The sequence below is a fragment of the Pseudophryne corroboree genome, assembly GCF_028390025.1.
Source record: "Pseudophryne corroboree isolate aPseCor3 chromosome 3 unlocalized genomic scaffold, aPseCor3.hap2 SUPER_3_unloc_29, whole genome shotgun sequence".
Lineage (NCBI taxonomy): Eukaryota > Metazoa > Chordata > Amphibia > Anura > Myobatrachidae > Pseudophryne > Pseudophryne corroboree.
Window position 1 is genome coordinate 637,863 of NW_026967518.1, and position 25,653 is coordinate 663,515.

At 44.8% G+C, this 25,653-nt stretch overlaps 1 protein-coding gene across 1 annotated transcript in view; it reads right to left on the reverse strand.

The window, feature by feature from the left end:
* The window catches only part of LOC134983913 (oocyte zinc finger protein XlCOF6-like), a 127,435-nt gene extending 104,743 nt beyond the window's left edge, over window positions 1-22,692 (reverse strand). Inside the window, exon 1 of the mRNA XM_063949524.1 lies at window positions 21,310-22,692. Coding sequence (XP_063805594.1) covers window positions 21,310-22,654 — 1,345 coding nt within the window. The 5' untranslated portion in view covers window positions 22,655-22,692. The remainder of the gene's footprint in view (window positions 1-21,309) is intronic.
* Between the last annotated feature and the right edge of the window lie 2,961 nt (window positions 22,693-25,653).

Below are 25,653 nucleotides of genomic sequence, written 5' to 3' on the forward strand. Positions count from 1 at the left end.
GGTGCAACCGTTCATGGTCCCCGCGGTTAATCCGTCGTGGGCAGATCAATTGTCCACTCAGTTACAGCAATTGAGCCATTCCCTGACTACTAAGAAGTCTAACCCTCGGCCGCCTGAGACCAGGAGGTCATCCAAGCGGGCCATTACTTCCTCACAATCCACTGCTGTCCCTGACACGTCGTCTGATGAAGATAGCGTTTATACTGATCCCACAGATTCCGACCTGGATGCTCCTGATGGGGATGGTGTTTCACAAGTGGATGTTCCTGATTTATTGGAGGCTTTTAAGATCATTCTTCAAATTACGGATGACCTGGAGCCGTCCGTTCCTTCTAAGAAACCGGACAGGTTTAAGCGTCAGAATGTGGCTAAACAAGTTTTAACTCCTTCTGATCGACTTGTTGATAAACATCAGGAATCCTGGGAAAATCCAGGAAAGAAGTTCATGCCTCACAAGAAGCTTCTGGCTCGCTATCCCCTCACGCCGGAGCTGAGTAAAAATTGGGAAACGCCTCCGCCAGTGGATTCACATGTGGTGAGGAAGGTGGTCTCATCAGCTCTACCTGTCACTACCGTCACGTCTCTAAAAGAGCCTACGGATAAGCGTGTGGAAGGTTGTCATTGTCTAAAGGCGATTTACACCCTAGCGGGTGCTGCGCATAGGCCCACTATTGCAGCAACATGGGCTGCAGAAGCTATTGAAGCGTGGGCCCAGGAGTTGGAAGCTGAAATCTCTTCTGACCATGCTCGGCAATGCTTGTCGTATATAGTCACAGCTTCTCACTATATTAAGGAGGCGGCTTCTGATGCCAGTATCCTGGCGGCAAAGACTTCTACTACGTCCGTTCTGGCCCACCGGATTTTATGGCTGCGGTCCTGGTCTGTGGATCTGGACTCTAAGAAAACCCTGGAGGTACTACCTTTTAAGGAAGATATCCTTTTCGGAGAGGACCTTAATAAGAGAGTGGCTGATTTGGCGTCTGCTAAAACAGCCTGTCTGCCAAGTACTCAAGCAGCAATAGTGGATGCGCTGGCGGTTCCATGGACGTTTCGGCTGCCGTACGTGTTCCCTCCGGTGTTACTTCTACCCAGGGTAATTCGGAAGTTCAAGCAGGAAGGAGGAAGCCTGGTTCTCATAGCTCCAGCGTGGCCCAGACGGCACTGGTTCTCAGACCTCCAGGGCCTCTCGCTAGAGCGTCCCATTCTACTTCCACAACGACCAGAGCTCCTCGTTTAGGGCCCCTGTGTCTACCAGGGCTTGGCGGCATGGCTCTAGAAGCTTCCGTCTTGAGGGCTAAAGGATTTTCTGAGGCGGTCATTCAGACTATGTTGTGGGCCCGGAAACCGGCTTCTGCTCGGATTTACCATAGGGTCTGACATTCTTACTTTGTTTGGTGCGCATCTAACAATCATGGCGCTTCCAAATTTAGTACAGCCAAGCTTTTGGCTTTCCTTCACCAGGGCCTAGACTTAGACCTGCATTTGGCTTCCATCAAGGTTCATATTTCTGCCTTGTTGGTTTGGTTCCAGAGAAAAATTGCAACCTTACCTGATGTACATACCTTCACTCAGGGTGTGTTGCGGATTCAACCTCCCTATGTCCCGCCTGTGGCTTCTTGGGATTTGTCGGTGGTTTTGGAGACATTTACAAGAGTCTCCCTTTGAACCACTTGAATCGGTGCACTTTAAGTGGCTTTCTCTTAAGGTCTTGTTTCTACTTGCTATTGCCTCTTCTAGACGAGTGTCGGATTAGGGTGCCTTGTCTTGTAGTTCCCCATATCTGATTTTTCACCATGACCGGGCGGTTCTTAGGACTTGTCCCGGGTATTTACCTAAGGTGGTCTCTTCGTTCCACCTTAATCAGGAGATCGTGGTTCCGGCTTTTGCCTCTCCTGATTTGTCTTCCAAAGAGCGGTCTTTGGATGTGGTACAGGCTCTCCGTATCTATGTGAAGAGGACAGCTTCAATCAGGGTCTGATTCCCTCTTTGTTCTATTTGGTTTTCACAAACATGGCTGGCCTGCTCACAAGCAGACCCTGGCCTGTTGGAATAGAATGGTGATTGCACATGCTTATGTTCGGGCTGACCTTCCGGCTCCTTCTAACATTAAGGCCCATTCTACTCGGTCTGTTGGACCTTATTGGGCGGCCCGCCGCGGTGCGACCCTTGAACAATTGAGCAAGGTGGCTACATGGTCCTCGGTGAACACGTTCATAAGTTTCTATGCCTTCGATACTGCCCCTTCCCAGGATGCTTCCTTTGGACACCGGGTTCTTGTGCCCGCTACAGTGCGTCCCCACCCATAAGGAACTGATTTAGGACATCCCCAATGCCTATCCTTGTGGAACCCAGTGTACCCCGCAGCAGAAAATGAGATTTAAGGTAAGAACTTACCTTTATTAAATCTCTTTCTGCGAGGTACACTGGGCTCCACAAGGCGCCCACCCTGACGCACTTAGCTTCTTTGGGTTGGTATGGCGTTAGCTGCTGACACTTCTCCTGTCGTGAGAGTGTGGTGTATGTGGCTACTAACTGTTGTCGTCTCTTTTATCTGCTACTGCATTGGGCTGGTTAACTAAAAACTGAGTTCCTGTGCAAGGAGGTGGGGTTATACAGGAGGCGGCGCTATGCATTCTGGGAACAATCAAAATATTTGAGCCTGTTGGTGCCTCGGATCAAGATCCTACTCTACACCCCAATGTCTGTCCTTGTGGAGCCCATTGTACCTCGCAGAAAGAGATTTGACAAAGGTAAGTTCTTACCATAAATCTTGTTATCTTTATTTCCTGTGCTATATAATTGCTATTGTTAGGCGCCGGGGTCCGATCGGCGGTGCGGCCCGGCGCCTAGCAACCAGGGACGCCGGCTCCCTGGCAACGCTGACGCCGGGCGCACGCAGCCGCCCAGACCTTAGCAACGGGGACGCCACGTTCGGGCCGCGTTCCCCGTTGCTGGGTCTACTCTAATCATATCATTATGTGCTGGCCGTGCAGCATGCAAGCTGCACGGCATTACTATAATTGCCTAGTCTGGCTCCTGATTGGGGAGCTCACAGTTATAGGCTCCCTTTGGACTTCTCACAGACGCCGGTGATAGCTTCCTGTTTGCCTGTGTCTGCTGCAGAGAGTTCCCAGTCCCGGTCTATTCGGTTGTTCCTGTCCTCAGAGATCCTGTACTCGGAAGTTTACCATCTGTTCCTGGAGTCTGACCGAGCACCTTTAACATCTGGCGGTGTTCGTGAGTCGCGGCGCAGCCGTGTGTTACGGCTTGTCCGCTTACTGTTTATTATTTTGTTTAATTGTGTTCTGGAGCTTTTGCGGAGGATTCCGCTTCCACAGATCCACTCTGGTGTCCAGCGGTGCCGGATAGGAGTGTCGGATCAGTGGATCTTTGGTTGTTCTTTTCCCTGGCGGCTAGTCCGCACATACCTTTTGATTTAAGTTAGTTAGCTTGTAACCCCTGGCCTGGTTGCTTAGTCAGAGGGCCCCTTGTTATCACCCTGTCTCGGATTTCCCCTTGTCTCCCATTAAGACCTGCGGGGGCATCGGGGTTGGGCAGACATAATCCGCCCTTCGAACGCGGCTGCCATGGGCTCAAGCAACCATAGTCTCGCAGGGGATTTCTGATAACACGGGCGAGACAACGGAGTTAGGGCGCCAGGGGTTACTAGGCTCTCCAGCTCCCACAACCAGCATATTGTTCCTGTACTCAGATCCCTGCGATAAGATCTTCTCCGGTCTGGAGTACAGGAATCATAACATTATCACCGGCCAGACAAAAGAAAAAAGGAATCATAACATTATCACCGGCCAGACAAAAGAAAAGATTTAACTTACAGTTAATTTTTTCACTTTTTAGTTGGGAGAATTTGTCGGCCTTATGAATCCCGCCGGTGTTGGGCCAAATCATGGCCAGCTTCTTGTTAGTCAGATTCAAGAACTTACTCAGATGGTTCAGGATCTGTCCCTCCGGGTGAGGTCACAGGAAGATCTGTTACGGACTTCCCCGAGGGTCATCCCTGAACCAAAAATGCATCTGCCTGACCGTTTTTCTGGGGATACAGTTTGCAAGATTTTAAAGAATCTTGCAAACTGTATTTTCGTTTAAGACCAGTCTCCTCAGGTACGAAGGCTCAGCGGGTTGGGATTATTATTTCTCTGCTTCAGGGGGATCCTCAGACCTGGGCTTTTGGTTTAAAGATAGACGATCCGGCCTTATCGTCTGTAGACGCCTTTTTAAAATCTTTAGGGCTATTGTATGACGACCCTGATAGAGAGGCGTCCGCAGAAAGTCAGTTGCGTGCTCTTAGACAGGGTAGGAATCCCGCAGAGAATTATTGTACGGAGTTTCGCCGTTGGTCGAACGACTGTAGCTGGAATGACCCAGCCCTGCGCAGTCAGTTTCGCCTCGGCTTATCTGAATCTATAAAAGACAGTCTCCTCCAGTATCCCGCTCCTGAGACTCTCGATAACCTCATGGAGCTCTCTATTAAAATAGATCGTCGGCTCAGAGAGCGGAGGGCTGAAAAAGGGGCATCTGTCGGGTCTTCTCCCTGTGTTCCTTCCATTCCTGTAGACATGGAGGAGCCTATGCAGATTGGTTTCTCCAAATTGTCTCCGGAAGAAAGAACCAGGAGGCAAAATTCTGGTCTGTGTTTATACTGCGGGGGTAAGGGACATTTTGCCCGTAGTTGTCCAAACAAGTCGGGAAACTTCCTGACCAAGTGAGTTGTGAGGGGGTTCACTTTGGTCTGCAGCTCATCTCCTCAAATAATTCACTGTTGGTTCCTGCTAAAGTTTCCTATGGCAGCCTCTGTTCCTCTGTCTCTGCTTTTGTGGACAGTGGAGCTGCAGGAAACTTTATGGATTTAACATGGGCCAAGGCCTTAGGTATTCCTCAGCTAACCTTGGGTAGGTGTATCACCATGCATGGTTTAGATGGGAGTCCCTTATCCAATGGGGTTATTTCTCTATGTACACCTCCTGTTTTGCTCTCGGTGGGAGCTCTGCATTCTGAAAAGATTGAGTTTTTCCTTACCCATTGTCCAGCAGTTCCTGTGGTTCTGGGTCACCCTTGGCTGGCCTTTCATAATCCCATCATAGATTGGCAGTCTGGGGAGATCCTACAATGGGGTACCATCTGTGATAAAGAATGTATTTCGCTTCCTATCCGAGTAGCTGCCGCCAGTTCCGCACATATTCCTGGGGAATACCAGGATTTTGTTGATGTGTTTTCCAAGGGCAATGCGGATATTTTGCCCCCCCATAGGCCTTATGATTGTGCCATTGAGTTAATTCCTGGTGCCACGTTGCCTAAAGGAAGGTTATATGCATTGTCTGGTCCTGAAACTGTGGCCATGAATGAGTATGTGAAAGAAAGCCTTGGGAAAGGATTTATCAGGCCATCTAAATCCCCTTTAAGTGCAGGTTTCTTCTTCGTAGAGAAGAAGGATGGTTCACTCAGACCCTGCATTGACTTTAGAGCTTTGAATAAAATCTCAGTAAAGAATACTTACCCTCTGCCGCTGATCTCTGTCCTCTTTGATCAGCTACGTTCGGCTGTTATTTTTTCTAAGATTGACCTGAGAGGAGCATATAACCTCATCAGAATCAGGTCAGGGGATGAGTGGAAAACGGCATTCAGTACTCAGTCAGGCCACTATGAGTATCTGGTCATGCCATTCGGCCTATCTAACGCTCCGGCAGTTTTCCAGGATCTCATTAATGATGTGCTCCGTGAGTTTCTGGGAAGATTCGTTGTGGTCTATTTAGACGATATTTTGATATATTCTGACTCTGTAGAACAACATGTTACCCAGGTGCGTCAGGTGCTAAAGAAATTACGTGAAAATCACTTATATGCCAAGCTGGAGAAGTGTGAATTTCATGTCACGGAGGTATCCTTTTTAGGGTACATTATTTCCCCTCGGGGATTCCGAATGGAACCAAAGAAGGTCCAAGCCATCCTTAGTTGGGCGCAACCCGCCAACTTAAAAGCAATTCAGCACTTTTTAGGGTTTGCAAACTACTATAGAAGATTTATTCACTCTTTCTCTGACCTAGTTGCTCCCATTGTGGCACTTACTAAGAAGGGAGCAGATCCTACCAATTGGTCATGTGAAGCTGAGTTATCTTTTCAGGCCTTAAAACAAGCCTTTGTCTCAGCCCCTGTCCTTAGACATCCCAACCCAGAATTACCTTTCATTGTTGAGGTTGATGCCTCGGAGGTTGGAGTAGGGGCTATCCTTTCTCAGAAGGATCCAGATTCCCTTGAGTTACATCCTTGTGCCTTTATGTCCAGGAAATTCTCATCTGCAGAATCCAACTACGATGTTGGTAACCGGGAATTGCTGGCTATTAAATGGGCTTTCGAGGAGTGGAGACATTGGCTTGAAGGAGCGACCCATACCATTTCAGTTTTGACTGATCACAAAAATCTTCAATACATTGAATCGGCTAAACGGCTGAATGCCCGACAGGCTCGTTGGGCTTTATTTTTTACTCGTTTCAAATTCATTATCACCTTCAGACCAGGTTCCAAGAATACCAAGGCAGATGCCCTGTCACGCAGTTTTCTTCCGGTTCAAGACAACAGTCCTGTTACTCCCATACTTCCGCCTTCAGTCATTCAGGCAGGTCTCACACAGGATGTATTTTCCCAATTAAAGCTGCTTCAACATCAAGCTCCGGGAAATACTCCTGCTGGTCGTCTTTTTGTCCCTGAGTTTTTGAGAGCAACTGTTTTGGCGGAGTTTCATGATAGCAAAGTTGCCGGGCATCCGGGAATCGCTAAGACTTTGGAATTAGTATCCCGCTCAGTATGGTGGCCTGGTCTTTCCAAAGACATTAAAGAGTTTGTTTTTTCGTGTCAGGTCTGTGCACAGCATAAAGTTCCCCCGTTCTTTGCCTATTGGTCAACTTATGCCCTTGAATGTTCCTCTTAGGCCATGGTCGCATATCTCCATGGATTTTGTGGTGGATCTCCCTCTGTCAGCCGGATGCCGAGTCATATGGGTGGTAGTGGACCGTTTTAGCAAGATGGCCCATTTTATTGCTCTTCCCCGATTGCCATCTGCCCAGGGATTGGCAGTCTTGTTCCTCCGTCATGTTTTCAGACTCCATGGGTTACCCACTGATATTGTTTCTGACAGGGGTCCACAATTCATTGCACAATTTTGGAAGTCTTTTTGTGCTTCGTTAAAGATGAAATTATCATTAACCTCCGGCTATCATCCACAATCCAATGGACAGACTGAGCGAGTTAACCAATCTCTTAAACAATATTTGCGTTTGTACTCGGCCAAACTCCAAAATGACTGGTCTGAGTTTCTTCCATTGGCGGAGTTTGCTTATAATAATTTTCTGACAGGCTCCGGCGGCCGTGCACTTTTAAAGTAGGAGACAGGGTGTGGTTGTCGACTCGCAACATTAAACTTCGACAAACCTCAGCCAGATTGGGTCCTAGATTTATTGGACCATTTCTCATTATCAAAAAAGTCAATCCAGTTGCTTTCCGGTTACGTTTACCAAAAACTTTACGGATCGGAAATACCTTCCATTGCTCATTGCTTAAACCATATGTTTCGTCCAGCAGATTTCCTCGTAAAAAATCTCAGGGGAGATCACCAGTTAATGTACAGGGTCAGCAGGAGTTCTTGGTGGAGAAGGTTCTCGATTCCAAGTGGTCCCGGGGTCGGCTTTATTTTTTGGTGCATTGGAAAGGTTATGGTCCAGAAGAAAGGTCTTGGGTCCTGGATAAAGATCTCCATGCCCCGAGGCTCAAGAGGGCATTTTTTCGAGAATTTCCTCGGAAACCTGGCTTTAGGGGTTCCTTGACCCCTCCTCAAGGGGGGGGTACTGTTAGGCGCCGGGGTCCGATCGGCGGTGCGGCCCGGCGCCTAGCAACCAGGGACGCCGGGCGCGTACAGCCGCCGGCTCCCTGGCAACGCTGACGCCGGGCGCACGCAGCCGCCCAGACCTTAGCAACAGGGACGCCACGTACGGGCCGCGTTCCACGTTGCTGGGTCTACTCTAATCATATCATTATGTGCTGGCCGTGCAGCATGCAAGCTGCACGGCATTACTATAATTGCCTAGTCTGGATCCTGATTGGGGAGCTCACAGTTATAGGCTCCCTTTGGACTTCTCACAGACGCCGGTGATAGCTTCCTGTTTGCCTGTGTCTGCTGCAGAGAGTTCCCAGTCCCGGTCTATTCGGTTGTTCCTGTCCTCAGAGAACCTGTACTCGGAAGTTTACCATCTGTTCCTGGAGTCTGACCGAGCACCTTTAACATCTGGCGGTGTTCGTGAGTCGCGGCGCAGCCGTGTGTTGCGGCTTGTCCGCTTACTGTTTATTATTTTGTTTAATTGTGTTCTGGAGCTTTTGCGGAGGATTCCGCTTCCACAGATCCACTCTGGTGTCCAGCGGTGCCGGATAGGAGTGTCGGATCAGTGGATCTTTGGTTGTCCTTTTCCCTGGCGGCTAGTCCGCACATACCTTTTGATTTAAGTTAGTTAGCTTGTAACCCCTGGCCTGGTTGCTTAGTCAGAGGGCCCCTTGTTATCACCCTGTCTCGGATTTCCCCTTGTCTCCCATTAAGACCTGCTGGGGCATCGGGGTTGGGCAGACATAATCCGCCCTTCGAACGCGGCTGCCATGGGCTCAAGCAACCATAGTCTCGCAGGGGATTTCTGATAACACGGGCGAGACAACGGAGTTAGGGCGCCAGGGGTTACTAGGCTCTCCAGCTCCCACAACCAGCATATTGTTCCTGTACTCAGATCCCTGCCATAAGATCTTCTCCGGTCTGGAGTACAGGAATCATAACAGCTATATAGTATATGGTCTGATATTCTTTCCACTGTTACGTTTCATAATACCTTTCTAGAATGTTTGGGTGTCCAGGCAAAGCATGACTGATTCCTCTAACATCCTGTTGCCCTTATAACGGTGTTGGTAGAACCTACATTAGATAACAGACCAGGTTCTTGGCTTTTACCTCCTTTGGTTACATTGAGATTTGATATTTCTTTGTACAATTGTTACTATGATGACTAGATTTTGCCTCTCGTATGGCTACTTAGGGTAGTCGGTGGGTTTCCCTTTTAGGCCCGACCGCCACCTTTTTCTACCTTTCTGTTACGGTACCCTAGTGACGGAATCTCTAGCTCCTTTATGGACGCTATTTCTGTTTGTCTCCCATTTTTGTTCCCTATTTTATTTTTTCCTTTATGATAGTTTGAAATATGCACACGTCCTACAGACTCTATTGGACTTTACACAGATGATCCTAGATGTTTCATACCATGATCTGATCTCTCTATCACGGCAACATTTTTAAGTCAATGTAAAAGGTCTTAATTCTCCCCGTAAGAGACGTCTTGCAATAAAATATTTCACTGGCCAGAAGGCGGCGGTGGTAGCCATTCAGGAATCACATGTTCCATTGCACTCTCCCCCTCAGTTTACCAATAACTACCCAACATGCTATATCTCCTGTGGTGTAGCCAACCTTTCTAATAGATCCTGCCCCATTCACCTGGAAAGCAAGTGGGTGGATTGCAATGGTAGATATTGGATTCTAGTTGGGAAAATCCATTATAAATATGTCACCCTCACTTCTCTCTATGCCCCTCATGCCAGACAGCCCTGATTTCTTACATATTTTTTTTCAAAAGCTACAAGAAATTGCACTTCTCCTTATGGGAGATGTTACTCTTGCTCCAGACCCTCATCTTGATAGATCCTCCACCACTGATGAACAGACCGGTAATGCCGCCCGTTCCGTAGCTTCCTCATGCTCCCTTTATTAGCTGAATCTGACCTCTATAATACTTGGAGCATTAGACATCCAGGTGTGCGTGATTATACTTATTACTCTGCTGTACACAGTTCATATTAGAGAATAGACCTTCTTCTAGGTCATTACAATTGATCCCTCACATTGATAGATTTCAATATAGGGTGATATTAGTTACTACTTTTTAGATGCCATTTTGTCCATGTGTAACTCCATTCTGTATACGTATGACCTTATTACTTTATTTATGTACTTTTATTAGGATTAGTGCTTTAGACACCAGTTAGAAACATATATCCACAGTTGTCTCTCACCTTTGACCTATTGTGAAGGACATAGTGAGTGGGAAGAATATACACAGCTTTTAGGCTGGCTGATTATAATAAATATATCTTCCTATTACAGGTTGAGTATCCCATATCCAAATATTCCAAAATACAGACTTTTTGGAGTGAGAGTGAGATAGTGAAACCTTTGTTTTTTGATGGCTCAATGTACACAAACTTTGTTTAATACACAAAGTTATTAAAAATATTGTATTAAATGACCCCCAGGCTGTGTATAAGGTGTATATGAAACATAAATGAATTGTGTGAATGTACACACGCTTTGTTTAATGCACAAAGTTATAAAAAATATTGTCTAAAATAACCTTCCAGCTGTGTGTATAAGGTGTATATGAAACATAAATGTAATCTGTGCTTATATTTAGGTCCCATCACCATGATATCTCATTATGGTATGCAATTATTCCAAAATACGGAAAAATCCCATATCCAAAATACCTCTGGTCCCAAGCATTTTGGATAAGGGATACTCAACCTGTATCAGTATCTCAGATGGAAACTGTCTAGTAAGATGTTTGGGGTATTGTATTCATAAGTAGGTGAAAGGGGACAGTTGTCCAGGATAAGATAAATGATGTTATACTGAATGACTACTGCACCCAGCATCACAGACCCTGAATGTAATATCTGGTAAGACAATGTTAGTGTATCCTTGCAGGGTATAAAGCCTAGAGACTTACACATAGCAGGTTAGTTCTGATTGAAGCTAGTTCTGTCTGCAGCTGATATAGACTTCTATAAACTCACCTCAGTTTAATAAATTCAGACAGTTATTAAAGAGGGACCCTGAGGGCGACTGAACTATATTGTTTAAACTACTTCATCGATGACCATCATCTGGGACAGATCATGAAACATCTGAGATAAGAGCGGAGTATTCTAATTTGTTCCTGCTATTACTGTAACTGAGTATAACTTGTTATTTGCAGGTTCTCATTGTTGTAACTTACAGAAATAAATGCTTATCCTTTATAATATGTCCTGTGTCAGTCTCCATATTTATCACAGTGTATCCCAGAACCTGGTCGCTTGAACTTTTCTACCGACAGTAATTTCATGGTCTGATCCCACCCCTCTGATAGGGTCCTGGTCGCCTTTTCCCACTACTCCTCCTTTACCACCTTGGAGATTGCAGGATTATATAGTAATAGATGCTGAAGGCACCAGAATTTTGCAAGAGGCCCTGTCCTCCTCCTTAGACGTGAACGCTCCTGAAGATACTTCCATTACGAATCATTGGTGTGCCCTTAAGGCCATGGATCAGAAGCCAGAGAAGGCCATCATCCAAGTGCCAGGGGACAGGTAATCAGCAGGGAAGGTGCAGGATTCTGAATGCTGGTTCCCATACACAAGCTCAATTAACGTATTATATACCTAAGACGACGGTAGCAAGACTCAGATGCTGCCAACTCAGTAACAGGAGCCATTCATTAGCCAATTCCCTGAGGCCGGCTGCTACAGGAGCATGTGGATACATGACAGGGGCTGCACCAGATATATCCTAAGCATTGTGTCACGTGGCATGAGGAGCCCCGAGCCTGTGCCCCAGCAAGCAGCCGCACCATGCCAGAAATATATGTAGGTATGGTAGACTTACCGTCGATAATTCTAATTCTCCTAAGTCCACAGGATATACATTTGGGATATGAGGTAGCATCAGCGCATTGGTACCAACGATCAAAAGCTTTCGGACTTCCAGAATGCAATGGGCCAGTCCCCTATATCCCCGCCTCCTGGCTCAGGCAATTCAGTTGTTTCCAAAGCTCAAGGCAGGAGCATCATAGAAAGCCCTAATCAGGTGAGAAGAACACACATGCACACCCTTCTGTACAAGAAGGAAGATGTCAGTAGGTGAAAGGATCCTCAAATCAGGTGTATCGGGGGGGAGCCCTGTGGATACTGTGGACTAAGGAGAAATAGAGTTATCAACGGTAAGTCTACCATAACTATTATTTCTCATGCAGGGTCCACAGGTTATCCACAGGATAACATTGGGATATCCTAAAGCAAATTTAGTGGTGGGGAGGCTCCTGATTGGACAGGAGAATCCTTTGCCTGAATTCAGCGTCCTGAGGTATCAAAGGCATAATGTATAATGAATGTGTTAATGGAAGACTATGTGGCTGCCTTACATATCTGTTTAGCTGAAGCACTACGTTGTGCTGCCCATGATGGACCTACCTTACGTGTATGGTGAACAGAGATATTAGCCGGAATAGGGAGTTCAGCTTGAGAATATGCTTCTGAAATCGTCATCTGAAGCCACCTCGCCAGTGTCTGCTTGTCAGCAGTCCAACCTCTCTTGTAAAATCCATAGAGAACAGAGTGTCTGTCTTTCTGATGGCACTGATATGATCCACGTAGATCCTTAAGGCACGAACTATGTCCAATTATACATATTCCACAGAAAGGTCCGGCCCTTGGAAGGCCGGGACAACAATTTCTTCGTTAAGGTGGAATTTAGACTCCACCGTAGGAAGATAACAAGATTTGGTTCTAAGAACCGCTTATCTGGATGAAAAATCAGAAAAGGAGCGACATAATAATGCCCCTCAATCTGCCACTCTTCTAGCTGAAGCAACAACCAGTAGAAAGAGAGCTTTAGCTGTCAACCATTTATGATCCACCTGCTGTAGTGGTTCAAATGGAGCAACTTGAAGTGCCTTTAGGACGAAACTTAAATCCCAAGGCACTGCAGGGTGGTTGGATGTGAAGCGTTTCCTGGAAGAAAGTGCAAACATCCTGTAGGTTAGCAATTTTCTTTTGGAACCATACAGACAATGCTGACACCTGATCTCTCTAGAAAGCCACCCGTAGACCTTTATCCATTCCTGCCTGAAGGAATGTTAGGACTCTGGAAACTCTCAAAGACCTAGGGTCAAATTTCCAGTCACTGCACCATTGAATATAGACTTGCCATATTCTGTGATAAATGCGAGCGGAGGAAGGTTTCCTTGCTTTAAGCATTGTTTGAATTAGCAGTTGTGACAATCCTCTTGCTTTCAGAATGGAAGTCTCAAGAGCCACGCCGTCAAAGACAGTTGATCCAGGTGCTTGTAATAGCAAGGACCCTGAGACAGTAGATCTGGATGTTGAGGAAGTAGAAATGGAGCATCCATCGATATCCTCTGCAGATCTGTGTACCAATGTCTTCTGTGCCAAGCCGGAGCTATTAGTATCACGGCGCCCTTTCCCTGTTTTGCATTTCGCATCACCCTGGGTAACAGGGCGATCAGTGGAAACACATAGGCCAGATGAAATTCCCATCTCACTGACAGGGCATCCACAAAGGTTGTCCTGGGATCCTTTGTTCTTGACCCGTACGCGTGAACTTTGTTGTTCTGACGGGACGGCATGGCATGAGATCTATCTTCAGTAACTCCCACTTGTCTACCAGAGTGTGGAAGAACTCGGGGTGTAAAGCCCATTCAAAAGAAGAGAATAGTTTACACCTGCGCTGGACAATGAAGGCAGCAATCAAGAATCTCTTCCAGTGTTATGAAGACTGGAAACAACAGGGAATACAATGCAAAAGAGGGGGATACTTTCATGCGCCAAACAAAGAAGGGTACCAGATACTTATAATACGAAATGTCCTTGTACGATGTTCACTGTTTCCGTTTCTTATTTCTTTATAATTCACGAACATACAGTCTCTTCCCAATGGATGACCATATGTGAATAGAAAACATAGAAAGAAAATCCAATGTGTAGTAGACTCCTCAAATGTCAAATTAATAATGGGGAATGGAGATAAATCCAGCAGAAATCTTTTACTTTGTGAACATGAAATGGATATTACGGTACCACCAGAAACGTGAGACGGTCAGAGAAGATTGATGCTCACTCATAAGCTTACATCAGACAGCAAATTCCATGCTTATAAAGGTATCGTTGCTTCATATATTCAAAATCTCTCACACTTAAAAGATCAGGAGAATATCACGCTTACACGTGTGCTTACTTGAGACAAGTTGTATATGGTCATGTAGCTGTTTCTTTATCTCCCCCACACGGTCAAGGATATTCCCACAGGTCAACGTCCATGAATTTAATAAAAACAAATAAAAATACCAATGTGTAGTATTTCTTTATAAAATATAGTATAAGATGTGGGTGCAGGTGAGACAGAACCCCCTCTCCGTGAGCACACAGTGAGTGTAACAGGACCACCCGAGGTTGGAAAGGATATCATTTTATAAATGCCCACTCTCAAGTTTATACAGCCATATCTCTCAGGCTTTACAAAAGATTAGTTCTTTATAGGCTGATGAGGTAACTAGCCAGGCTTACACATAAGCTTACTTGAAACTGATGTTGTAAATTCCCGTAGCGGTTTCTTTTCCACAGAGGTAACGTAGCTCCCAAAAAAACAACCATATAGTGATAAAAACGGTATTTAATGGGTATAAATATATAAAACACACAGGCACACCAAAATGGCCTGACTTGGGTCAATGGAAACAAAATCACAGCTGAGCAGATAAATAACAAAAAGGGCCCATCTATTCTCACCACTCTGCTGGATGCCACAAGTACAGGTCTGGGTGTCCAAACAACCACCCCACCAACGTGTTTGGACTGCTTTAGTCTTTCTCAGGGTGATGGTGTGTGTCAGATCCCAGAGCCATCTATTTAAACTCTGTATAGTCCCGCCCACTCCTAATTCAATTAGGCAGATACATATATTAGGAAAACGGAAAAGAGTGAACTCTGGCGCAATAGGATTGGTCAGCCCAATCACATCCCTATACCTGCCCACAACACAGGTAAAGATACAAATGAGAGAAAAAGGGGTGAGGGAATGTGATCAAAGGCGCCCAAAATTTAGGAGGAAAGTTTAGTAAAAATGTATGTTATAAACAATGAACAATAAATGTTACAAAAAATGGAAATGATGGGTGCAACAATACTTATGAATTCTTCTAGATGTTCTCAATCAGGTGTCCGTCTATGATTTAAATCCTCAGACAATCCTCAGTTGATATGTGAAAACAAAAATGTAGAACAAAAACCAATGTGTAGTACAATTGTTGAAATGTCTTAATAAAGGTGTCCAGAAAATGAAACCCTGGTGAATGAGGGGCTTGATAGTAGAAAGGATAGATTCTCGCCACCACCAATATTCTCAGGGTTCAAGACATACCAAGACTCACATAATGTATAGTAGGAATAAACATATAACGGTATCTTTGTATGATTTTAGGTACAGCGTACCTCACTCACATGTCCAGCAGGTGTTCTCCACATATAAAGGTATCTTTAGCGGTCTTTAATAATGGTCCAAAGCGGTGAGTTTTTGTAAAAGAAAAAGTTTTTTATTTGACATAGGTCAAAAAGAGTAAAAAAGTACAGGTAATTACAATTTGACCTTATTCGTCGGGCAGAAGAATGGGGGTATCGGGAGATAAGTTTGAAAGAAATCTCCAAATACTAGAAGGTGGTCCGGAATCCCCTCTGTATACAAAGACCCCCAAACAAATACCTTAAGATGGTCAAAAAACCTGTTTAAAAGTGTGAATCCACGCTCAGCATGCACCAACGACGTTTCAACCGTGTCGGTCTTTTTCAAGGTGTGTGAGCTGAGTGTGGATGAAAGCTATTTATCCTATTACACAGGAAATGAAGGTTTTGCAATGCATGATGGTAACAAAATTAAGACCAATGTAAATGAACTGGCCTTCATATCTGGGTTCAGTTCTGATTCTAGAAAACAAGAACAGATCATCAAAAAACACTGGCATTTACTATTAAGAGACCCAGTTTTGAAGAACATGATACCCGACAAACCAAAATTCATATACAGAAGAAGCAATAATTTAAAAAATGCTTAGTAAAAAGTTCCCTGCCATTCGACTCCCTCAATCCCATTAGAACGAAGGGATTCCATCGATGTGGGACCTGCATAGTCTGCAGGTCCGTACCATCAACCACTTCAAAATATACTGAATTCACTCATAATAACATCAACTATACAATAAAAGATTTCATCACTTGCCACACAACTAATGTAGTATACTACATAAAGTGCAGCTGCGGTTTAGTCTACATAGGAAGAACTGGGAGATCACTCATGACACGCCTTGCCGAACATTTGAGAAACATCAAAAAAGGCGTTACTACCCATACACTGTCTGATCATTTTTTAAAAACACATAACTCATCCATAAAACACATCATATCCTTTATTGGCATACAACACGCCAAAGCAACTTGGAAGGACAGAGATACGGACGGGAATCTCGCCAGGGCAGAAATGCAATGGATTTTCAAACTCAATACAATTATGCCCGCCGGTCTTAATTCCGATTTTGAGTTAAAATGGTTTTTGTGATACGCCCCCTTTCTTTCATCTCCATTTTTATCCCTTTTTTTCTGAATTCTACTTTCTTTCAGTCTTTTATGCATTAATTATGGTTATAAATTTCTATTCTTTATTTTTATTTTTTCATTTATATATGTGTTTAAAATCAGGTCCTATTTTTTAACAGCATAGGATGTTTATCAATTAACCATATAAAATACAATGGTTTGATATAATTCCATCCACATAAATCCATTTGTTTACACCAGGCCGCAGTCTCTTCAGGTTTGGTGTAAATTCAGTGGAACGCACTTCCGGTTTTTTTATTAAAATTTATGTGTATAATTATGTTTTTTACCACAATATATGTATATAATTATGTTATATCTGAATTGGTCAAAATTGCTTTAAAAGTATAATGTCCCATCAATCATAATCAAATGCACATTGCCATGCATCTATGTATTTCTAAGCTTGTGGACCGCAATTTCCTGTTAGGTGGAACGCATGTTAATTTCCCCATCATGTACTGTGCCTAACCGTGGTTACTTCCGGTTTAGCGCACAGTCAGTGGAACGCACTTCCGGTTGTGTGGAACGCACTTCCGGTATTTGGAACGCAATGCGGACCACAGCAACTTCCGGTCCGGCGTTTCTTTTGCTCTAACATTTATCCCTCACAATGTCCAGTTTTTCTTCATATGATACATCCATACACAAGGTCACTTTATAAGCCTTTGTCTTTATTCCTATACCCATTGTTATTACCAGAATAGTCAAATAATTTTTTGTTACCATCATGCATTGCAAAACCTTCATTTCCTGTGTAATAGGATAAATAGCTTTCATCCACACTCAGCTCACACACCTTGAAAAAGACCGACACGGTTGAAACGTCGTTGGTGCATGCTGAGCGTGGATTCACACTTTTAAACAGGTTTTTTGACCATCTTAAGGTATTTGTTTGGGGGTCTTTGTATACAGAGGGGATTCCGGACCACCTTCTAGTATTTGGAGATTTCTTTCAAACTTATCTCCCGATACCCCCATTCTTCTGCCCGACGAATAAGGTCAAATTGTAATTACCTGTACTTTTTTACTCTTTTTGACCTATGTCAAATAAAAAACTTTTTCTTTTACAAAAACTCACCGCTTTGGACCATTATTAAAGACCGCTAAAGATACCTTTATATGTGGAGAACACCTGCTGGACATGTGAGTGAGGTACGCTGTACCTAAAATCATACAAAGATACCGTTATATGTTTATTCCTACTATACATTATGTGAGTCTTGGTACGTCTTGAACCCTGAGAATATTGGTGGTGGCGAGAATCTATCCTTTCTACTATCAAGCCCCTCATTCACCAGGGTTTCATTTTCTGGACACCTTTATTAAGACATTTCAACAATTGTACTACACATTGGTTTTTGTTCTACATTTTTGTTTTCACATATCAACTGAGGATTGTCTGAGGATTTAAATCATAGACGGACACCTGATTGAGAACATCTAGAAGAATTCATAAGTATTGTTGCACCCATCATTTCCATTTTTTGTAACATTTATTGTTCATTGTTTATAACATACATTTTTACTAAACTTTCCTCCTAAATTTTGGGCGCCTTTGATCACATTCCCTCACCCCTTTTTCTCTCAGATACATATATTACTTTGGAAAATGAGGATAATCCATAAACTAAATGTACATTTTGACCATTGAAGCTTGGTACAGTCACCATTTGATATGTAATAAACAGTCACATTGTACAATTTCCATGGCATTAATGATGTTTACTTCTGTTTTTTCGGGTTGTCATGGCAGCCATAACCACTGGCCAATGAATGTCAGAGGATTTAAGCCTATGACCAGGGCCAATGTGTCCGCTCCAAAGATATCTAAATGGGACGTGCTTTCAATTAAATAACTAAGCCAATGAGATTCGGCCCACCAGGTGATGCACTTCCCTTCCCATGCGTTCCACTAGTGCCCGTATGTTACGTTTCAAACATCAAAATGGGATCGCCTGTGATTCGCATCTCCTTAATATGCGTTCCACCGGCTCAAAGGAATATGGCTGTGCGTTCCAAAACGTTGGAATATTTTACAATAGTGAATAATAAGGATTACCCCTAATTGTTATAGACCATTTTTTCTTAGATGATTTTATATACCTACCGGTAAATCCTTTTCTCGTAGTCCGTAGAGGATGCTGGGGTCCATATTAGTACCATGGGGTATAGACAGGTCCACCAGGAACCATTGGCACTTTAAGAGTTTAACAATGTGGGCTGGCTCCTCCCACTAGATTTTACTAAAAGAGCTCTGTAGAGCTCCCCTAGCTGTGACCGGCTCCTCTGGGCTCATTTTCTAAACTGAGTCTGGTAGGAGGGGCATAGAGGCACGTGGAGGCCACACACACTACTGAGCCTCATTTTGACTTGTTTTAAGGACATTACATCAAAGTTGGATCATCCTGTAGTGTTTTTCCACTTTAATTTTGAGTGTGACTCCAAATCCAGACCTCCATGGGTTAATTAATTTGATTTCCATTGATCATTTTTGTGTGATTTTGTTGACAGCACATTCAACTATGTAAAGAACAAAGTATTTAATAAGAATATTTCATTCATTCAGATCTAGGATGTGTTATTTTAGTGTTCCCTTTATTTTTTTGGAGCAGTATACTTTACTCTGCACAACATGGATAAATATCCTTTAAAGCACAGAAACAATTCAAGTTACATTATAGTATTGCAGGTAAGTAAAACAGATTCATATCAGGAGAGCCAAAACCCTATGGGGGCCATTCAGACCCAGCCACAATAGCTGCCCGCAGCAGTTTGCTGGTGGTGGCAACATGCACATGCGCAGACACACACATTGTGGCCGCATCCCTGAGACGCGGGCGGGACAGGGCCATTTACCAGGGGCTGCGTGATGTCACATCTGCGATCCTCTCTGATTAACCCCCTATAAGCTTCCAGAGTGCACCTCATATCTCATCTTTTCCAAGTTACTACAAATGATATGAGATCGGTAGCAGCACTACTTTCAGGATTATTACACAGAACACACATAAAGGCTGACACAGCAAATAACAGTAACACATACAAGGGATTAATTAGAAATAAGGAAGCATAATCATCATTAAGTCTAATTATCAACTGGTTCTGTGCGGGACCCATACCTCTTTACTGCCTCCAGCAGCCCCTGGTACTGCACTGTGACCATCCACCCTGTCTCCCCCCACTACTGCCACCTGCTTTGTCCCCTTCCACTACTGCCACCACCCTGTCTCCCTACACAACTGCCACCCACCCCATATCCCCCACTACTACCACCCTGTCTCTTTCCACTACTGCCACCGCCCTGTCTCCCCCCACTACTGCCACCCACCCTGTCTCCCCACACAACTGCGACCGGCCCCGTCTCCCCCCACTAGCACCACAATGTCTCCTTCCACTACTGCCACCGCCCCATCTTCCCCCACTACTGCCACCACCCTGTCTCCCCAAATGCCACCCACCCCTCCAGCTACTGCCACCCACCCCACCCCACTACTGCCACTGCCCTGTCTCCCCTGACACCTTAGCGCTGCTTGGGGACAATATTACCCACAGACAGTGCCTCCGGCAGCCCCCGCTACAGCACTACTGCCACTGCCCTGTCTCCCCCCACTACTGCCACCCGCCCCGTCTCCCCCCACTACTACCACCCTGTCTCCTTTCACTACTGTCACCACCCCATCTCCCCCCACTACTGCCACCCCATCTCCCCAAATGCCACCTTCCCCTCCAGCTACTGACACCCACCCCGCCTCCCCCCACTACTGCCATTGCCCTGTCTCCACTCTGACACCTTAGCGCTGCTTGGGGACAATATTACCTATAGACAGTGCCTCCGGCAGCCCCCGCTACAGCACTAGTGCAACCACCCTGTCTCCCCCTCTGACATCTCAGAACTTCTTGGGGATTCTTTGTACTGCTGGTAACAGTCCTTCATCTGCAGGTGGAAGAAAGCAGGGCAGTAAAGAGGCAGAAGCTGCTTCTGGTACCACGGACCCTGGTCATGTAGGGCTGGGAAAATCAGTAAGATTATGTAATAGTCACCATCTTACAGGCAGCCAGTGAAGGGAGCAGATAATGGGTGTTATGTGGCAGGAAAGGGCTGGTTGGGTAACAGCCTGGCTGCTGCATTCTGTACAAGCTACAAGCGGTGCAATTTTTTTACTGGGAGACCCAGGTAGAGGACATTGCAGTAGTCTATGTGTGATGATACAAGTACATGTATGACTGTAGGTAGATCTTCTGAGGAAAATAAGTGCTGGAGTCTGGCAATGTTCCTCAGATGAGGATCTGATTGTGGCAGATACCGATGTCTAAGTGTCACTCCACCATCCAGGACACCAAGATTCCACACAGGATCAGCATTTTGTAACTCTGAACCCCCAAGCGCAAGTCTAGTTGGTTTGCAAAGCTGAGCTGTAGCCCTGCCCTTTGTTGGTGAGCTTCTATCACAAGGACCTGTTTCACCAGGACTGAGTCACAACCAACTGGCATCATCCACACTTGGAGCTCAGCTAGACAACCATTTAGGATTGGTACTGGGTTCTCAGTACCTGGAGCAAAAGAAAGGGTCATCGGCGTAGCAGTGGTAGATGAGGACAAGACATCTGATTATTTCACCCAGTGGTAACATGTATATTGCAAAAAGCATAGGACAGGATAAGAACCTTGAAGAACAACGCATGGCAATGATGAGAATACTCCAGAAGATTAAAATGGTTCCTCACCTGAGTGATGTTTATTGTGTGCAAGAGCTGATTTATTTCTCAGATTATAGAAATGGCCTCTCACCTGTGTGAGTTCGCTGATGTCTAACAAGATGTGATTTCTTTGTAAAACATTTCCCACACTCAGAGCAAGAAAATGGCTTCTCACCTGTGTGACTTCTGTGATGTATAACAAGATCTGATTTCTGTGTAAAACATTTCCCACACTCAGAACATGGAAATGGCTTCTCACCTGTGTGACTTTGCTGATGTGTAACAAGTTGGGATTTCCATGTAAAACATTTCCCACACTCAGAGCAAGAAAATGGCCTCTCACCTGTGTGAGTTCGCTGATGTCTAACAAGATATGATTTCTTTGTAAAACATTTCCCACACTCAGAGCAAGAAAATGGCCTCTCACCTGTGTGAGTTCGCTGATGTCTAACAAGATCTGATTTATGTGCAAAACATTTCCCACACTCAGAACATGCAAATGGCTTCTCACCTGTGTGACTTCTGTGATGTACATCAAGATCTGATTTGTGTGTAAAACATTTCCCACACTCAGAACATGGAAATGGCTTCTCACCTGTGTGACTTCTGTGATGAATAACAAGATCTAATTTCCGTGCAAAACATTTCCCACACTCAGAACATGGAAATGCCTTCTCACCTGTGTGACTTCTGTGATGTATAACAAGATCTGATTTCCGTGTAAAACATTTCCCACACTCAGAGCAAGAAAATGGTTTCTCACCTGTGTGACTTCTGTGATGTCTAACAAGATGTGATTCCCGTGAAAAACATTTCCCACACTCAGAACACGGAAATGGCTTCTCACCTGTGTGGCTTTGCTGATGTCTAACAAGATGTGATTTCCGTGAAAAACATTTCCCGCACTCAGAGCAAGAAAATGGCTTCTCACCTGTGTGGCTTTGCTGATGTCTAACAAGATGTGATTTCCATGTAAAACATTTCCCACACTCAGAGCAAGAAAATGGCTTCTCACCTGTGTGACTTCTGTTATGTATAACAAGATGTGATTTCGATACAAAACATTTCCCACACTCAGAACATGGAAATGGCTTCTCACCTGTGTGACTTTGCTGATGTGTAACAAGTTGTGAATTTTGTGTAAAACATTTCCCGCACTCTGAACATATCAGTGGCCTCTCACCTGCCTTATCTGTGTGTGCGTTAATAGGCTTTGTGTTCTGTGTAAAACATTTGGCATCTACAGAACAGGGAAACACTGTATCTACTGTCAGAGCTGTAACAGATGCACCAATATCAGAGTGATCAGGAGAACATTTCCCAGGATCAGAGGGATCAGCTGATAGAGCTGGATGTATAATAGGTGTAATGGGGTGATCTCCTGGAGAATCCTGTCTACTGTCATTATCTCTTATGTCACAATCCGGGGATAACATTAGATGTCCTTCTGAGATATTCCTGCTTGTGTGTCCATCTGCTGGAAATAAAATACATTATGGAAATGTGAAATTTTCTGTAACAATATTAATCTTGTAAACAATAAGAGAAGACGACTGTCTGGGACACTTAATTGTAAATGTGTGTGTATAATAAAACATAACTTTTAATGAAGGCTTTATAATATTGTGTCTCAGACTATCATTGTGTCCACCCTCCTGAGAACACTCACAATAACAAATGTAATATTATAATAAGACTTAGATATATCTCTCTCTTGTACTGGTAACTAACCATGAAGTATAAATGGAGATGTAGTCACTCACCAAGTCCTATGTCAGCACCAATGTAAAACAATGGATGGGGAACATATCGTATGAATTGGAGATTCTAGATGAACAATAACATCAGTCATATGAGCTGATGGATCAGAGAAATGTCTCCTAACGTTACTCCTGGAAGCATTAGTAAGGTAGCATTCCTTTATGTGTGTGCTCATACGCTGGTAAGCCTGTACAAGTGTATATAAGGTATATTGCTACAGCAGAGTAGGTGTGGAACAAGGTACTTTACATGCAATACACCATATAATACACTGCAATCATCATCTGCTAGGTTATAATCTTCTTTCTCTTACGTCCTAGAGGATGCTGGGGTCCATTTAGTACCATGAGGTATAGACGGGTCCTTTGGGAGCCACTGGCACTTTAAGAGTTTAATAGTGTGGGCTGGCCCCTCCCTCTATGCCCCTCCTACCAGACTCAGTTTAGAAAATATGCCCAGAGGAGCCGGACACAGCTAGGGAAACTCCTAAGAGTTTTCTTAGTTTTTTATTTCTAGAGTTAATTAGGTTACAGGAAGGCTGCTGGCAACAGCCTCCCTGCTTCGTGGGACTTAGGGGGGGGGGGAGGAGGGACCAACTTCCTGAAGAGTTAATGGTTATCTACTCCGCTTACAGGACACTGAGCTCCTGAGGGTGCTGATCGCAAGCCCACGAGGCGACTGCTCACTCCTGCAGCATGGCCGCCACCCCCTAACAAAGCCAGAAGAAAGAAGAGTGGCGAGTACAGCGCCGGCTTCCCGATTAGCGAGTCTCCGGCAGGTATGGCGGCACAAGGGTGGGAGTGCAGCTCTGATAGGCTGCGCTCCAGGAAGGCTCAGCAACACAGTGTAGGCGCTTTGAGGGGCGTCCTCAGCCAGCGCGGATAAACCCTACACTGGTCACGCAGCTAACAGGGGCTAATCCCCCTGTTAGCACTAAAATCCTCAGGCCAGTATAAATAATTAGTGCAGGAAGCCGGGGCGGGGCTTCCTCTCAGCGGATCCAGCACTCACCAGCACAATTTTCTCCCTGCAGATCATAGGAATTAGGACACTGACAGGGAGCGCTGCTCTCCCTATTAAGGTTAGTTAGTCAGCGCCGGGCTTTTATCATAATAACTGCCTACAGGGGCGCTGTGTGGCTGGCTCCTTATACTCTGTGACTCTCTGAAGGTACTCTGGGGGGAACGGTGTCTGACATTTTCCTGTGTGTGTGTATATAAATGTGTATATCCACATTACCATGTCTAAGGACTCTGTGTCCTGTGCTGCAGAGTGTGTATCTTCTCCTGAGGAGTCTATTCCATGTACTCAGTACTGCAATATCCTGTCTCAGTCTTCTGAATCCAAACCCCCATGGGTGGATTCTTTAAGGGGAATGATATCCCAGATTTCAACAAGGATGTCACATACTGAGAAAGAGACGCAGTTTTTGAAACAATCTGTAGTGGGTCTGAAGTATTCAGCTCCCACTACTTCCTCTAAAACCCCACCTACATACCCCAAAAAACGTGCACTGACCCAGATAATGCAAGCTGACACTGATACCGACTCTGATACAGGGGACGGTGATGGGGATATGCAGGGGGGGGGGGGATGTATCCCTTGCTAAAGGGGTGCAGCTAATGATTGATGCCATTAGGGATGTTTTGCATATTTCTGAGAAGGTTACGGAACAAGTAGAGGAATCTTATATTACAGTAAATAAGAAGTACTCGCTTACGTTCCCTGCTTCTAAGGAGTAAAACTCCTTGTTTGAAAAATCCTGGGAAAACCCAGAGAAAAAATTCCAAATCCCTAATAGAATTCTCATTGCTTTCCCTTTCCCTGAAGAGAATAGGAAGAAGTGGGAAAACCGACCTATAGTAGACGCTTCTGTATCTAGGCTGTCTAAAAAGGTGGTTTTACCTGTCCCTGGTTCAACCGCCATAAAGGAGCCGGCTGATCGCAAGATTGAGACTACACTCAAATCACTATACACTGCTACAGGCGTGGCTTTAAGGCCCACTATTGGTCAGGCACATTACTAGAGGACTTATATACTATGGATAGGAGTGACATTGACTTTTTACGTCACATACAGGATTCAGCAGGTTTCATGGTGGAGGCCATGAAGGACATTGGCCTGCTACTTCCATGGCTGTCTCGGCACGCAGAGGATTCTGGCTCTGCAGCAGCCCCAGCTAGGATATCTTATCCCAAACCTACACTGCAGTCCTTTTGGACTGCAAAATGTAAAAAATCCAAACCCCTCCCACCTTTTTTAGTGGAGGGCAGGGAAGATCCAAAAAACCTCACCAACATCTACATGCATCCATATTTGGAAGGGAGCCTGCCTAGTCCAGCTGCCGGTGTTTAGTCTGGAGGGAGTAAGGAGGAATTCTGGAGACTCCAATCTTTTGCTCTTTCCACTGCTCCATGCTGGGAGCTTGACACGGTACAGGGAGGAAAACTAGCCCACACTATTAAACTTTTAAAGTGACAGTGGCTCCTAAAGCACCCGTCTATACCCCATGGTACTAAATGGACCCCAGCATCCTCTACAGACTACGAGAAAAGGATTTACCGGTAGGTCATTAAAATCCTATATTTACATCCCCATCATCAGTGTCTTACCTCTATTCTCTCAATAGTAATAAGGATGATGTGTGTACGGTAAGTATGATATAGAGAATTA